This window comes from Eptatretus burgeri, unplaced genomic scaffold, assembly GCF_056783735.1.
Source record: "Eptatretus burgeri isolate ZD-2024b unplaced genomic scaffold, Ebu_testis_v1 Ebu_testis_scaffold_3167, whole genome shotgun sequence".
Classification (NCBI taxonomy): Eukaryota; Metazoa; Chordata; class Myxini; order Myxiniformes; family Myxinidae; genus Eptatretus; species Eptatretus burgeri.
Window position 1 is genome coordinate 59,870 of NW_028225115.1, and position 14,855 is coordinate 74,724.

General features: G+C 45.5%; 1 protein-coding gene across 1 annotated transcript in view; it reads right to left on the reverse strand.

Moving 5' to 3' along the window:
• Positions 1–14,855, reverse strand: part of LOC147006535 (dynein axonemal heavy chain 8-like) — a 262,978-nt gene that overhangs the window by 59,659 nt on the left and 188,464 nt on the right. The window contains exons 27-31 of the mRNA XM_085868614.1: positions 13,867–14,020; positions 11,492–11,655; positions 9,331–9,433; positions 7,945–8,049; positions 1,921–2,082 (exon numbers count right to left, since the gene is read on the reverse strand). Of these exons, the coding sequence (XP_085724740.1) occupies positions 1,921–2,082; positions 7,945–8,049; positions 9,331–9,433; positions 11,492–11,655; positions 13,867–14,020 (688 nt within the window). The remainder of the gene's footprint in view (positions 1–1,920; positions 2,083–7,944; positions 8,050–9,330; positions 9,434–11,491; positions 11,656–13,866; positions 14,021–14,855) is intronic.

A 14,855-nucleotide genomic window follows, 5' to 3' on the forward strand; every position in this document is an offset into this window, starting at 1 on the left:
GTCTGATGGAGTACTGCTCTCTGTTCTGGGGTGGTGGTCCTGCCTCACAAGCTCGACTTCTGGCTGTGGAGACCGAGGCTTTTCGGATCATTGGTTTCTCCCGTGATGAAGCTGAGTCTTTGGGTCTCCACCGGAGGCAGGTCTTTCTGTGTTCCACCGACTCCTCTCCAGCTTTGCCCCCCCCCCACCTGTTCTATCTGTGATCTGTCCCCCCTATATTTCCGCAGGGTGCTGAAGGTCCGCCAAAAACCCTCTCTGGTAAAACTACCAAAATCAAGAATCATTACTCACCTTCACTCTTTCATTCCTCTATCTTCCCACCTCTGGAACAAACTCCCACTCTGGTTAATCCCACTCCTTCCTCCAGGTCCTCAAAACAGCTGTTTCAAAACCATCTCATATCTTTCTTCATCCAAAACCACGATCTTTTATACCCCCATTAATCCACCCCAAACCCACCTCCTTCAAATTCCCTGCTTATCTTCCTGAAAGTCCCTGTAGTACAATCTCGTGTTCCCCATGTTCCCTGCCCCATCCCTCTCCCGCCCCTCTTGTCTCCTGCCTTTTTGTATTTTTTGCGGTTGTGTAAAACTGGAACTCCTCCGAAGCAATGGCACCCAACATATAGCGATCCGAAGACAGTTATCTCATTAGTATTTGTTTAGTTCGGCCTTTCCATCTCTCTCGTCACGAGTGGGTAAACGGGAAAGATGTTTTGCGTTGGGCTTTTAGTTTGGTCTTCAATCTTTTCTTCTTTCATTTATTTTATCTCTTTATTTTACTTTATTTCATTCACAAACCACGCAAGCACATGAGGAGTGCGAGAGGACACAGCGGAAGCTCATTCGCATACACGTGCCATTTTCTATTCAAACGGTCCACCAGAACCCAACTTCCCCAACCTCTTAACCACAACCACAACCACGACCAACCACCCCAACCTCTTCGCCACAAATGCCACAACGCTTCCATCACCTCCCTATAACCACCACAACTGCCATCAACCCCTTTGGACACTCACCACGGTCTCTGAGGGTGCCGAAAGAACGAGGACATGGAGGGCCGGGGTGTTTCGGCGTGTAACTCAAAGAGCAAACGTGCGCTGGGGCTCATCCACGGACGTGCGGGTCGCTCCAGGGTTGCCAACCTCCAAGAAAAAGGCAACCCAACTGCAGGAGGACGTCCGCAGACACAGTTGGGCACCAGATATGGATGTCCTGTCGCTAAACAAGGAGCTCCTCCACACTTTGACAAGGTTTTGTTTTTAATCCTGCTGGGTGTCCATATCCACAAACCCTCCTCACCAGGAAACCTGGTGGGGGGGGGGATGGTTTTGTTGCCGACAACCCGACCATGAAACAGGCTTGTACAGGTTTACATGGTACCTGAAGCAAATAACATATCTGATCTGGCCTGGCCTGACAACAGGCAAAGCTCGGTTTGGAAACGGATTGAATCTTTTGGGCTTGGAATCTTAGGGGTATAAAGTGTTTAAAGGGTCCATGATGTCTGAAATGTTTTATGGATCTTAAGAGTCATAAAGGGGTCAAGAGTGTTTCAAGGGTCTAATTGGTCTTAATAGGCTTCAAGGGGTCTAAGGACAAAAGAGCGGAAGGGGTTTAAAGTGTGCAGATGGTCTTAAATTGTCCAAAGGGTATTAGAAGGTCTATACGCCTGAAAAGGGTCAAAGAAGGTGTCGGTCTCATCGGGGTGTAAATGTGGACGAGTTAGGCATGCCTTTGAAGGCATGTCCACCTGATTGTGCCGTGTGTGTCATTGCAACACCTGAGCATGTGACAATATATGTTAGCAATGAACACAAAAAGTCATATTTGAAAAACATTTCCGTTTCAAATCACAGATTTACTGTCTCCCCAACTTATGTATCAAAATGTGAATATGAACCATACATTGACTGACCTGTGCAGGATACTGAGCAAAGAAACTGAGAAGCTCAAAAGTGGAATCATTGATACTGAAGTGAGCTGATTGAATGATGGAATGCAAGGAGGATTGCTGAATTGTGAGAAGGTCTCCCAGCCACATTTCCACATTGCCCTTTGCCATAACTGGTGGATCCATCTGCAGCGCACACACGTGCAAGGAACGTTTAACACAATGGAAATTTGTGGGAGAGGGGAAGATGGGCAGGACCATTCCAAAAGCAATAAATATTCAAACCATCTGCCAAATCAAATGAAACGAGTATCAAAACAATTTTATAACATGGATGGATTTCATACAAACCAAAAAGAACAAAATGTATAAAACATTCTGCATTTTATTATCTTGTTTTAAACGATAATCGCATCGTTTTGCATATGTAGTAATCCACATGGTGGACTGAACCGAAGACCAGGATTGAGTTGGGGAGGGGGGAGGGGTACAATGTACTGTGAGCTGAATGGAAACACATTGATGGATTTAATCCAAACCAAAATAACAAAATATATAAAACATTTAGCATTTTATTGCATAAAAAATTTCAGGAACAAGAAAAAAAAAAACATTTGAAATAAATGCAAAAATAGATGATATCTCAAAAAAAAAAAACAACAACCAAGTAAAAACAGGGATGTAATCTCAAAAACAAACAAACAAACAAGGTAGGAATGACATCACATTGTGATACCACAATACGACGCGACAATCCTCTTCTTGTTTTGCATCACGCTATCGTCACGATATTATAAAAAAAAAAATATATATATATATATATATATATTATATAATTATATATATTGTTGTGGTTTTGAGAAACCACAACTATAAATGTGCACTCATGACACGCAGGTCCTTGAGTGTAGTTATTTCCGTAATAAATGTTTCGAATAGTTCCTTACCTTTACATGCGTCAGTGGGATACAAACTGCGTTGGAACGAGTACCCCATATTTTTATAGGATTTACCCCATATTTTTATTCTGCACATGGAAGGTTGTCGGCAAGGCGTTGGCAGCCATTTGATGCGGGTGTGTATCGATCCCTTCCTTACATTCCCTTTATCATGAATCTCTCTCTTCTTTATCATGAGTTTATTCTCTCTTCTCCTCTCTCTCTCTCTCTCTCTCTCTCTCCCTCCCTCCTCACACCATACATAAGTACACACACTTTAATTTAATAGACTGTCGTTTGACACAATCTCTTCCTCCATGCACGGAAGGCAATCAAGACATGAAGTACAGTTACATAACCCCAAACTCCCCCACTCGAACGGAGATCCCTCAACCCTCAACCTCATTGGAAGCCTTCGCGATGGCCATCACGTGCCCAGGCGATGTTTGGTCAGCATCGCCCTGGGAGGAATCGGCTCCGTTCGTTTCCCCATAATCATTCTCGTGCGCCTTGAACCAGCCGAATTCTTGCTCGCCTTAAGCGGTGGCAAACGCGGTCCGACTCCAACGACAGCCGGAAGCCCTGAGAGGACTCGCTGAAGAAACTCAAATGGATGGGGCTCGGGAGGTGGAACACCAATCTGCGTGCAGGCCCCACCCAATGGCGGGCACAAATACTTTAACTAGATCGTGAGAGTAGATCGTGGAAAATCGTATCATATAATGCTTGAAATTGCTCCAACCTCCTAATTTGAAAACTTATAGAACTTCCAAAAGTGATGCATACAGCGGTTTGTAGCAATGATGAACAGGCATTCGACATGAGTGAGGAAAATGGGAAAAAATTTTATTGTTAAGAATTCGTTGCGGCCTATTCCAAATCAAAGTGGGGTTGAGCAGGCCAAAAAACATGGCGGCTTCAGACCCAAGCGAAGTTACCCAGGAAACGTCTGAAGGCCCAGAGAGCGAGGTGGCCAAGGATATCATGAAATAAGGCCGTTAATTATCTTCAAAAGGGATGTTTTAATTAACCCAAACACCCAATTTACACTCTTGCACTTTCTTGGAGTTTTCTTAGTTTGCATGCAAAGTTTCAGGCTGCTCGGTTTTATAGTTTTGGAGTTATGGAAATGACACACACACACACGAATATGTTATTCGTATGGATTTACTCTCACTAATCTCACAATTAAGTTGGCCATTTGTACTCGAAGTAACCTAATTTCTGCATATCTTTCCCCAATATCCGCAAAATTGGTCGTTGAAAAACTTATCTCTCAATTGACAATGGTACAATTGATTGTCCAGGTCACGTGACTCATTTTTACAATCACCAATCACAAATCTTTGTGTGTATTAATCAAATCATAAAATCACCCAGTCTGTCAAGTCTGTCATTTCTACTTGAAACTATTATTTTCTATTTTCCAAAAAAGGGTCACACCATCCACAGACATTATGCAAACATCAACATGATTTGTGGATAGGTCAGGTCAGGTATGGGAGCATGTGCCAGAACAGCACGTCGCTGCGTCCACTTTCCGCCGGTACTCCAGGGGCCTCCGTCTGGCCATCCCCCAGGCAGATGCCAGGCCTATCCCCATCTCCTTGAGATGATGGTCAACCTGTTGCAACCATGAGGCACGTGGTCGACCCACTGGCCTCCTCCACTCATGAGACTCCCTCGCTGAGAGAATCTGGTGAGCAGGATCAGAGTCAGGAAAACGTGCCACATGTCCATACAGCCGCAACTGACGCTCACGGACTATGCAGGTAACAAATCTCATCCGAGTCTCTCTCAGCAACCGCTCGTTGGACACAAAATCCGACCAGCGATAGCCAAGGATTCTCCGAAGAGACCTGGTACCAAAAGAATTAAGTCTCCGTCTCAGATCCTTGGTCAGAGTCCAAGTCTCGCACCCATAGAGCAAGACTGGAAGTACCAAGGACCTGAAGACTCGGACTTTCGTCCTCCCGCACAGGTACCGGCAGCGCCACACCCCATGATACAGTGAATCCATGACTCCCCAGGCCCGACCCAGACGTCTATTGACCTCTGACTCGCAGCCAGCAGAGACATGAATATCACTGCCAAGGTAAGTGAATCTCTCCACGACCTCAACATCCTCACCACAAACAGACACAGACAGGACAGCAGCATCCAAGATGTCACCGAAAGCCTGGATCTTAGTTTTGACCCAAGAAACCCGTAATCCCAACGGCTCCGACTCCTCATTCAGCACCTCGAGGGCCCCCAAGAGGATGTCTAAAGTCTCCGCAAAGATGACTGCATCATCTGCAAAGTCAAGGTCCAAGATCTTGACATTCCCAAATGACGCATCGCAACTTGATCTCTCCGACATCCTAGAATCCAGTCCATACAAGTGCTGAAAAGTGTGGGGGCAAGTATACATCCCTGACGAACTCCAGTAACAACTGGAAATAAGTCAGAGATGGTACCACCACACTTCACAGCACTCTCAGTACCAGAGTAGAGTTCAGACATCAGATCGATCAGTTTTGGTGGCACCCCACGAAGACCAAGAATCCTCCAGAGGACATCCCGATTCACTGAATCGAACGCTTTACAGAGATCAACATAGGCTGCAAGCAGCCCCTGCCGAAACTCTCGTCTGCGTTCGGTGAGGACACGAAGTGCAAGGATACGGTCAATCGTTGACCTCTTTGGTGTACAGCCTGACTGCTCTGGACGCTGGTGCTCAAGTAGATGGTGGCGAACCCTATCGAGAATTATCCGAGCAAAGACCTTGCCCGGCACTGAGAGCAGCGTCACCCCTCGGTAGTTGTTGCAGTCTTGGCGATCACCCTTCCCTTTCCAGAGAGGGACAACAAGGCCCCTCTTCCAGTCAGTTGGGATGATGCCTGTGTTCCAGGCAGAGCACAAAACTGCATGCAACGACACGAGTGCAGCATTTCCACCAGCCTTGAGAAGTTCGGCATGGATGCCACAGATCCCTGGAGCTTTGCCCCGTTTCAACTGGTTCACCGCAGCCCGTGTTTCCACAAGCGTAGGTGGACCACAGTTGATTCGAGGGTCAGCAACAGGGATTGTAACACCCTTGACGTCCAACTCGACAGTTGGGGGATCAGCCTGGTACAACCGCTCAAAGTAACCGGCCCAGCGGGCCTTCACTTCAGACTCCTCTGTCAAGAGCCTACCACTCTCTGCTCGAACTGTAGTGCTCCGAGGGATGGGCTTGGATGAACGTAATGCGCGAATTCCCCTGTAAGCGGGACGAGAATCACCTGTCCACAGGTGATGCTCTACCCCCTCACAGATTCCTCGCACATAGGCCTCCTTGTCCACCCTCAGTGCACGTACAGTTTTACGCCTCAGCTCCCTGAACAGCTCAGCTCTGCCATTCAGCCTGGCCCTGCGACTCTGGTCAATGGTATCCAGTGTCCCTTGAGAGACAAAATTCTTCTTTGCCCTGCGGTGAGCTCCAAGGCATCCACCGGCAACATCAAGGACGGTGGTCTTGAAGGCGCTCCACAACTCTTCAGGACCCCCAAAGTACCCAGACCCCCAAGTGTCCACTCAGCCTGTTCGCAAACTCCTCAGCTACTCTCTCATCCCTGAGCTTGGCAACATCCAGCCTCGGCTGGGATGGTACCATTCTCCAGGATTTAAGGTGCAGCTTTAGAGTTGCTACAACAAGCCTGTGGTCAGTATTGAGGAACTGAGCACTCCGGTAGACCCTGCAGTTCTGGATCATCCTCCAACGACCGTCAATGAGGACATGGTCAATCTCCTTTGCCACACCGCCAGCGTTGGAATACCAAGTCCAGCGATGAGCTTGTGGGCGCTGAAACCATGAACCAGCCACCCTAAGTCCATGACTTCTTGCAAAGTCAAGGAACTTAGTGCCATTCTGGTTCATAGTTCCTGACCCATGGGGACCAACACACACCTCATAACCGTCCCTATCAGTTCCAGTCGATGCATTGAAATCCCCCAAGACTAGAAGTGTATCTCGTCTGGGGCACTGATCAACCACAGACTCGAGTGTGGCGTAGAATGCATCCTTCACGGTGAGATCACTCGCCTCAGTCGGAGCATAGACAGAGACCAGGGAAATGACACCTAAGGAGTGACGAATCCTTAATCTCATAATACGCTCGTTGACCGGTGTTACCTCAATTATCATTGGGGTCAGCTTATTGGACACAGCTACAGCAACTCCTTGGGTATGGTAACCATCAGAGCGACCAGACCAATAGTAGGTGTAACCACCCACCATTATCTCGCCGCAATCCGGTGTCCGAACCTCAGAGAGAGCTGCAATCCCGATGTCCAAACGCTTGAGCTCAGATGATAACAGAGACAGGTGATCATCCTCTCTTAGGGATAGGACATTCCAGGCACCCACCCGAAGGGACCGCTTCAGGTTAACGCAAGGAGACCGCCGTCTGGTGGACGACACCTCAGCACCACTCCGACACACTCTCCCGCAATCTGACCCAGGGATGTTACCCCGTGGTTTCTCTCCTATCAAAGATTGGGGGTCCCGAAGGCTTTGACCCAATCCCGTCATCCGGTGAGCTGCCCTGCGAAGGGAAGCTGCACAGGAGGTACTCCCACGGAGTGGGTTTTCAGATTTTTTTGCGTTTTTGCGTTTTGCGGAATGAAGGGTTTTACGGTGGCCGGAGTGCAAATCCTGCCACCAACCTCCTAATAAGAAGTGACCCAACTGCAGGAGGACGTCCACAGACACAGTTGGGCACTAGATATGGATGGCCGTTGGCTCACAAGGAGCTCCTCCGCCCTTTGACAGGTTTTGTTTTTAATCCTGCTGGGTGTCCATATCCAAACACCCTCCTCACCAGAAAACCTGGTGGGGGAGACGGTTTCGTCGCCGACAACCCGACCATGGAACAGGTTAGTACAGGTTTACATGGTACCTGTAGCAGGTCACAGATCGAACCTGACCTGACCTGGCTCTGTGTGGAGTGTATTTGTGGATAATTAAGCAAATAAGTACTTTTATCATTAAATTCGGAACTATCAGCATTACAAGTTAAATCGTTGTCAGCATCGATGCAAGCAAATAACATCATGAGCACAAAAAGCAAGAACATAATTCACTCACATTTATTTTCTCTCCTTCCCTTGATATCACCGCCAGCATTTTGTCATAATCCTTCACACTGAACTCCACTTCATTGATATTATCAAATATTCCGAGCAGATGAGCCTTGAGTCAAAAAGCAAATAAGATAATTGAATTTAAAAAAAAACATTTTATGAACATTTAAACTAAACTATAGGATACAAAGTTCACCTTGTAAAGAAGGCCATAATCTATCGACACTCCGGGGCAAAAAAAAAACAGAAGAGCCAAACTGTTTTTTTTTTTAAACAAATTTGGAGTCATAGATGCACAGTGCATATTCCAGTTTAAATTGATTACTCATGTTATCGCAGATGAAAGCCCTCCGTGCAGCTTCACAGTAATTTTTCTGAAAAAATTCGTGTTTTAAGAAGTTTTGTTCTCAAAAAACATTCAAAAACAACGAATATTATGAAATTTCCGGATTTTCGCCTATAATCTTGAAAGGACAATATCTCAGGTAAGACAAAACAGATCAAAATTTTACACATAAAAAGGAAGATAAGACTGTTTTGGGTTGATCTGTCACAAAAAAATTTAAAAATATATATTTTACTGTTAATATCGACATAAACAGAGACATGAGAAGGACATAACCAGAAAACAGACTTAAAAGAAAACCACAAAGCTCTTTGTTGTGCTCTCTTCAGGTGAAATTAGCACAAATTGAATGAGGTAAGGAAGAAGAATAGTCTCACAGACACATATCAACAAAGTCAATTCCGATAGGACGTTTTCTACTGATACGTTATCACCTCCCACCGGTCTAGTTGGGAGGAGCTTGTTCGGTGTTCAGATCTCTAATTGGAGGTTGCAGACCAGACTCTGCATGGGTGGATGTGAATAGGGAATGGGGGAATGGGTGGATGGGTGGAGTCCAGAGTGAGGGGTTGGGTTTGGAGGATGGAGGGATAGAGTGGAGGTGGGAGGAGTCAGTGGAAGGGGTGGGGTAAGAATCCAGAGTGGGTTTGGGAAGGAAGAGGGAGGAAAAGGATGGAGGTGGGTGTCTGGAGGGAGATGGTGGCTTGGTGGGGTGAGAGCAGAGGGGGCGGTGAGGTGGGAGGAGGGAAATCGGAGGAGGAACCCGGCGTTGCCCTGCAATGCCAGGTACCTTTGCTCGTATATCTATATCTATCTAGAAATATACACACACACACACACACACACACACACACACACACACACACACACACACACACACACACACACACACACACACATGCACACAAAGGCCTTTGCTATTTCAAACCCTACCCGGTTTCCTCTGCAGCTGCAGACATTCACAAGCAGCACACACAATATTAATGGGCAAGCAAGGTCATCCTTAAAATAGTTGATTTGATTGATGAAATGCTTTCTCTGTACCTGAATTGTGTGGGAATCACTCGCTTGACCGAGTATCTCCAGGAGAGTTGGATCAGACAGAAAGAAAAACCTTGGAAACACCAGCCTCTTCTTTTCTAAATACCTGCAACAACAATAACAACACAACAACTTGCCAGTTTTATTTTTCTCCTTGTTACATGATGTATTAAACGATAAGATAATGATCTTTTGTGAAAATTCTGGGCATGGTATCTGCAACAATCATGGCTGGTGGCATGAGGAAAAAACTAATCAGGTTTACATCGTATTTACATGGGAATCTATTCGAAAAGAGATGTGTGTGTGTGTGTGTGTGTGTGTGTGTGTGTTGCAATTTTTCAAAACGGATCTTCAGTAAACTTTCAGAGGTTCATCACTGACTGTCAGGAAGTGTTTTAGGCCAAAAAAAAAACAGTTTGAGAAAAAAGCCAGTGTCACATTTCTTTTCTCTTCTTATTGCTCTGTAGTGTCTAAGCCTTTGAAGCTATGTGAAAGGTGATATTAAATTATCCCTACCCCATTCCTTCATGGTTGTGGTGAAGTGTTTTGGACCCTGACAAAAACAAACAAACAGAATAAAAACAAAATTTGATGTCTTCAAAATGCCAACAGGGATGAGAACCGAAATTTTTGTTTTTAACAATATGGCTGGCGAATCATGTGACTGATGAAGTCATCAATTTTTGTACTGTCGACCAATTTATTCCAAGATGACCCTTAAAATTTTTCATACTGATTGGATGTGGCATTCTATATCTGCAGTGATGACGTCATAATGAAGGCACCGATGATATCAAAAAAAATATTCACACTTATTTCCTAGGAGGAGTATTTGCCATGTGCCAAGTTTCAATTTTTTCCCAGGAATCTCAAGTTTCAATTTTTGGCAGGGTCTCCAAGGAATCCTTGATTGTTCTTCCTCCATAGATTATCCATCGCGGCAAAGAATGGTATTCAAATCGGCGAAGTGACCGGTCTTACATGCAAGTTGTAAATCAGAGAGGCAGAGTTCACAAGAGAGGAATTCCGTGAGGCCTCACCTCAAATATCATTTACTGTCATCGAGAGTGTTCAGCACAAAACGACGAGATTGATTGTGTGCTAGCTCGCCTCAGTTAAGAGGAGCAGCTGAAAGAGACAGGTCTTTATAGATTCATTCGAAAGGAGGAAATTCGAAGGGGATCTGATGATGTTTGAGATCATGAGAGTTGAGACAAAAACAAAACAAATACAGAAGGGTTTTTCAGCAGGACGGACAGTAATAGAACCAGGTGAGAAGCAGGTGAGTTAAGAGTAGTGCAAGGATGGCAGCAAGACAACAGTCTTTAACTCAGTCGGTCATGCGTGGAACAGTCTCCCTGGGAAGGTCATGGCAGCAGAAACAAGATATGGAATTAAAGTTGTCGTATTGGGGATGTCGCATCACGTGGATATTGGCAAGACTGGTCCCACAGGTATGCACGTGTGATTGTTTTCATGTGTCGTGATTCTGATGCCTGTCGGAGGGTGTCATCAAAAGATCAATGCGCTGCCGACATATAAAACGTCTTTGTACCTTCCCCACTGTTCTCTTCCACACTCCTTACCAAACTCCCCTCCCCCTCCCTCAGTGAAAAGAAGTCGATAAACTTTGAGAAATCAATACAGCGCAACATCAGGAAATCTCAGCGTTAACGACTACAGGGAACCAATGAAACATTCCAAGTGAGCAGGACGAGCGGGGAGGGAAGAAGCACACAGAGAGAGAGAGAGAGAGAGAGAGAGAGAGAGAGAGAGAGAGAGAGAGAGAGAGGAGACACAGAGAGACACAGAGAGAGATAGATAGATAGATAGATAGAGAGAGAGAGAGAGAGAGAGAGAGAGAGAGAGAGAGAGAGAGAGAGAGAGAGAGAGAGAGAGAGAGAGAGAGAGAGAGAGAGAGAGAGAGAGAGAGAGAGAGAGAGAGAGAGAGAGAGAGAGAGAGAGAGAGAGAGAGAGAGAGAGAGAGAGAGAGAGAGAGAGAGAGAGAGAGAGAGAGAGGGAGAGAGAGAGAGAGAGAGAGAGAGAGAGAGAGAGAGAGAGAGAGAGAGAGAGAGAGAGAGAGAGAGAGAGAGAGAGAGAGAGATCTACAGGCAAAATAAATAAATAAATAGAGACATTAAATTTCAAATGTATCAATTACCCGGTGAGTGATTTTTGGCAGATTTCCAGTTGTTCCTGCAGATATGGGAGAAAATGCCCCAAACTTTCATCCTCCACGCAGCACTCGACGACGTTGGGTATCTTATGGGCCTTCTGCATGATCTGCACCCAGGACTTGTCGATGATGTTGAATCGTTTCGCTTCCTTTTTTGAAAGCACGATCACAGATCAGCCATTGTCATTCACTTGCTCGTGACAAGTGACTTTCATGCAGAAATACCAAAAAAAAAAAACGACACAGAATCAAAAATCGAGATTTGATGATGGATGAAACACGCATGACACTGAGCAAAAGTACATCATCAGGACACTTGGAGTATATTTCAATAAGGTACCAGAAGGTCCAACTCCAGTGAAGAGTGAGGGTTGGACGAGGGAATAAAATCCCACACAAGGCCAGATTTGATTAGAAACTTTGGGATCACAAGGAGGATTTGAAAACTATAGCTTGGTAGCAGGGGCGTACCGAGAGTATTTGGCACCTGGGACGTACCTTTCCTTTGGCACCCCCCCCCTCCCACCCAACCGACCCCCGAGATTGGAAATAAGTAAAGTGAAGGAAATTAAAAATTCATCAAACAGGTGATACTGCTTGGCATTGATTCCAACTATAATCCACGGACCGGTGTTTGTGTGTGTGTTTGTGGGTTTGTTTGTCGGGATACTCCTCCTGCAGTTCTGGGACAATTACATCCAGACTTGCTAGAGAGGATCAGCATGACCCAGTGTTGATATATTTGCCGGTGGTCTTGGGGGGGGGGGTGAGGGGAACACAAATCCTCCATGTAAATGTGTACCGTGTTTTGCCACCTCCAGGTGGGGGAGGGTATTACAAGCCCCCAACATTTACAGTGCGGTATTGCTGTCCCCACGTTTTCCAGTGGAGTGAGCTGGTGTTTTGAACTATCAGCAGCTGTCGGTATGTTTTTGCTTCATGCATGTACCCTGGGTTATTTATTTATCCTATACGGTGCAGCTGCCACTTGCCTACACACCGTCTAAATAAAGGTATGTGTCAGAAAAATGTGTTGCATGCTTGGAACAAGAACAAGAATCCAGTGCAGGAATGTAATTAACTTTTCAGAATTGAAGGGTTATTAACCCATAAAGTGCGTCGAGCTCCCATCATGACCGAGACGTGTAGGCAAATGAAGAGTTTTCTTCAATGAAGATAATGAGATGATAGAGGAAAAGGAGAGATGTACATGAAGTACAGGTAAAAGGTAGAATAAGATAGTGTCCTGGTGAAATAATTATTGGGGGTGTTTTTGTTTTGTTTTTGAAGCGAGGTGGGAATAGGAAAGCGTTGAAAGGTAGAAAGGACATTTTTGGTAAAAAGAAAAGAGAAACAGGACGACATAACCTCCAAACCGAGATGATTATCACCGACCATCCGAGAAGGACCAAGGGCTGAATGAGAACAAACACATTAAACAGGTATCGACAGGGTACGAGAAATCACAGAAAAAAAATCTCGATTTAAATACAAACAGTCCACAGGGACAACAATATAACAGAAAAACACGACTGAAAACGTGGCTTTGATTCAGGTGGAAGGAGCAGCTTCAGATAGGACCAACACGGGGAGCAAACCCGAACTTTTAACCACTCATCCAAACTTTCTGTTTCTCAAATGGAGTGATCCAGAATCACTGCTCAGCTCCACTCAATGACTCCCCTATATTCCAACCTGTGGAACCACCTTCCATACTCTCTTCAATCTCATTCATCCCTCAAGGTCTTCAAGACAGCCGATACCTGGCCGCCTTTCAGGAGCCGCCCTTGGAGGCCGACTTCGGTGCCTGGTCCACCGGCGTGTGCGGCATGCCGGGAGACGAGAGCATCTTCCCCGGTCTGTCCTCCATCAATGGCACGGTGCTCTTTCCGCCCAACATCGGGCCAATGCTTGGTCCCAGCTGCTCTCCACAAATCTCGCTTCCATCGCAGCCGTCGCGGGCTCATCAGCACGCTCCTCCGCCACCGCCTGCTACTCCGGTGCACCCGCAGCAGTGCACTATCTCAAGTCATCCCCCATCCAAAATCATGTTCTTTTCTACACCCGTGAAACCAACTCACACCCTCCCAAAATTTTGCTTATGTCTCCATATTGTCCACCCTTTTGCGTTTTCCCGAACTCCACGTTGTTACCTGCGTCCATTATTTGTCTTTCTAAGTCTACTTTCTCCCTTTTCTTCTGCTGTTAGTGTTTCCCCTTTTTCATGCTGTTCCCTTTGTTGTGTTGTGTCCTGATTTCATTCCGCGTTGTACCTCTTCCACGAACAACCGAGTACAAACAACCGAGTTCAAGTGACTGAGCTGAACAGTGTTCATTGATAAAGATCTCAATTCCCTGACCTGAGGAAGCTGCTTCGCAATGTCTCCACCAACAAACACCGCTTCCAAGTATATCCACAAGTTCTGCACTGAAATCCAATTCTCGATGATATCCGTTGTGTTGGTCAGGTCCCACACCCATTTCTGTATGTTCTTTTTGAAAGGTGCATTGTACCTGTTTCAAAAAATGAGAGTCAAGAAGGAAAAACGTTAAAAAAAAAAAAAATTGCAATAATTTACATGAAAATGCCTTCAACAACTTGTGGCAGATTAACTAAACAATCAAGAGCGAAGGAGAATGAAACAAATTGATCACCTTTAAATTATGATTTAAAAAAATCAACAAAAGTAAACTCATGGTATTGGGACATCATTTTCCTAACAATGTATGATTTGTTGAAGAATGTGAAGTTTGCGATATAAACCACGCCAGCAATTTGACAGCTCGTCAGCGAGTCTATCATTCCCAAACGAAGCAGTCGTAAAATGTTAAAGACAGACATTTTTTAATGATAACATTCTAATTGTTGTAAAATCTCATGCATTGTCTCCTCGGATATTGTGTCCTCTGATTTGATTGGCCGAAACCCCGTGCCGGGTTCCACTTTACAGCAACAACTCAATTTCTCACTGCCCTTGTACTGATCTTACACCCCCCACAACTCCTGGGGTACTGCACCTTGGCTGCAACTTTCCCTCTGCTCCCACCTCCTTCCAAATTTCCAGTTTTTCTTTCTTGAGAGTTTGGTTCTATATCCATCTTGTCCAATCAATGCGTCCTCCACGATCCTTCATTCCTCCACACACTCAGCCCAAGTCTCTCCCTCTATTTTGTCCTTCAACCCCTGCTCTTGGTGTTCCCCCAACCCCTCTCTACTTCCCCTTTTATTCTGTTGCATCCTGATCCGTTCAGTGTTCTAGCTCTTCCACGAACATTGACTGTTTTAAAAAAAAACAACCAAAAAAACCACATCTGAATGATTGAGTGGCAGCGTATCAAGCCTGCCCAG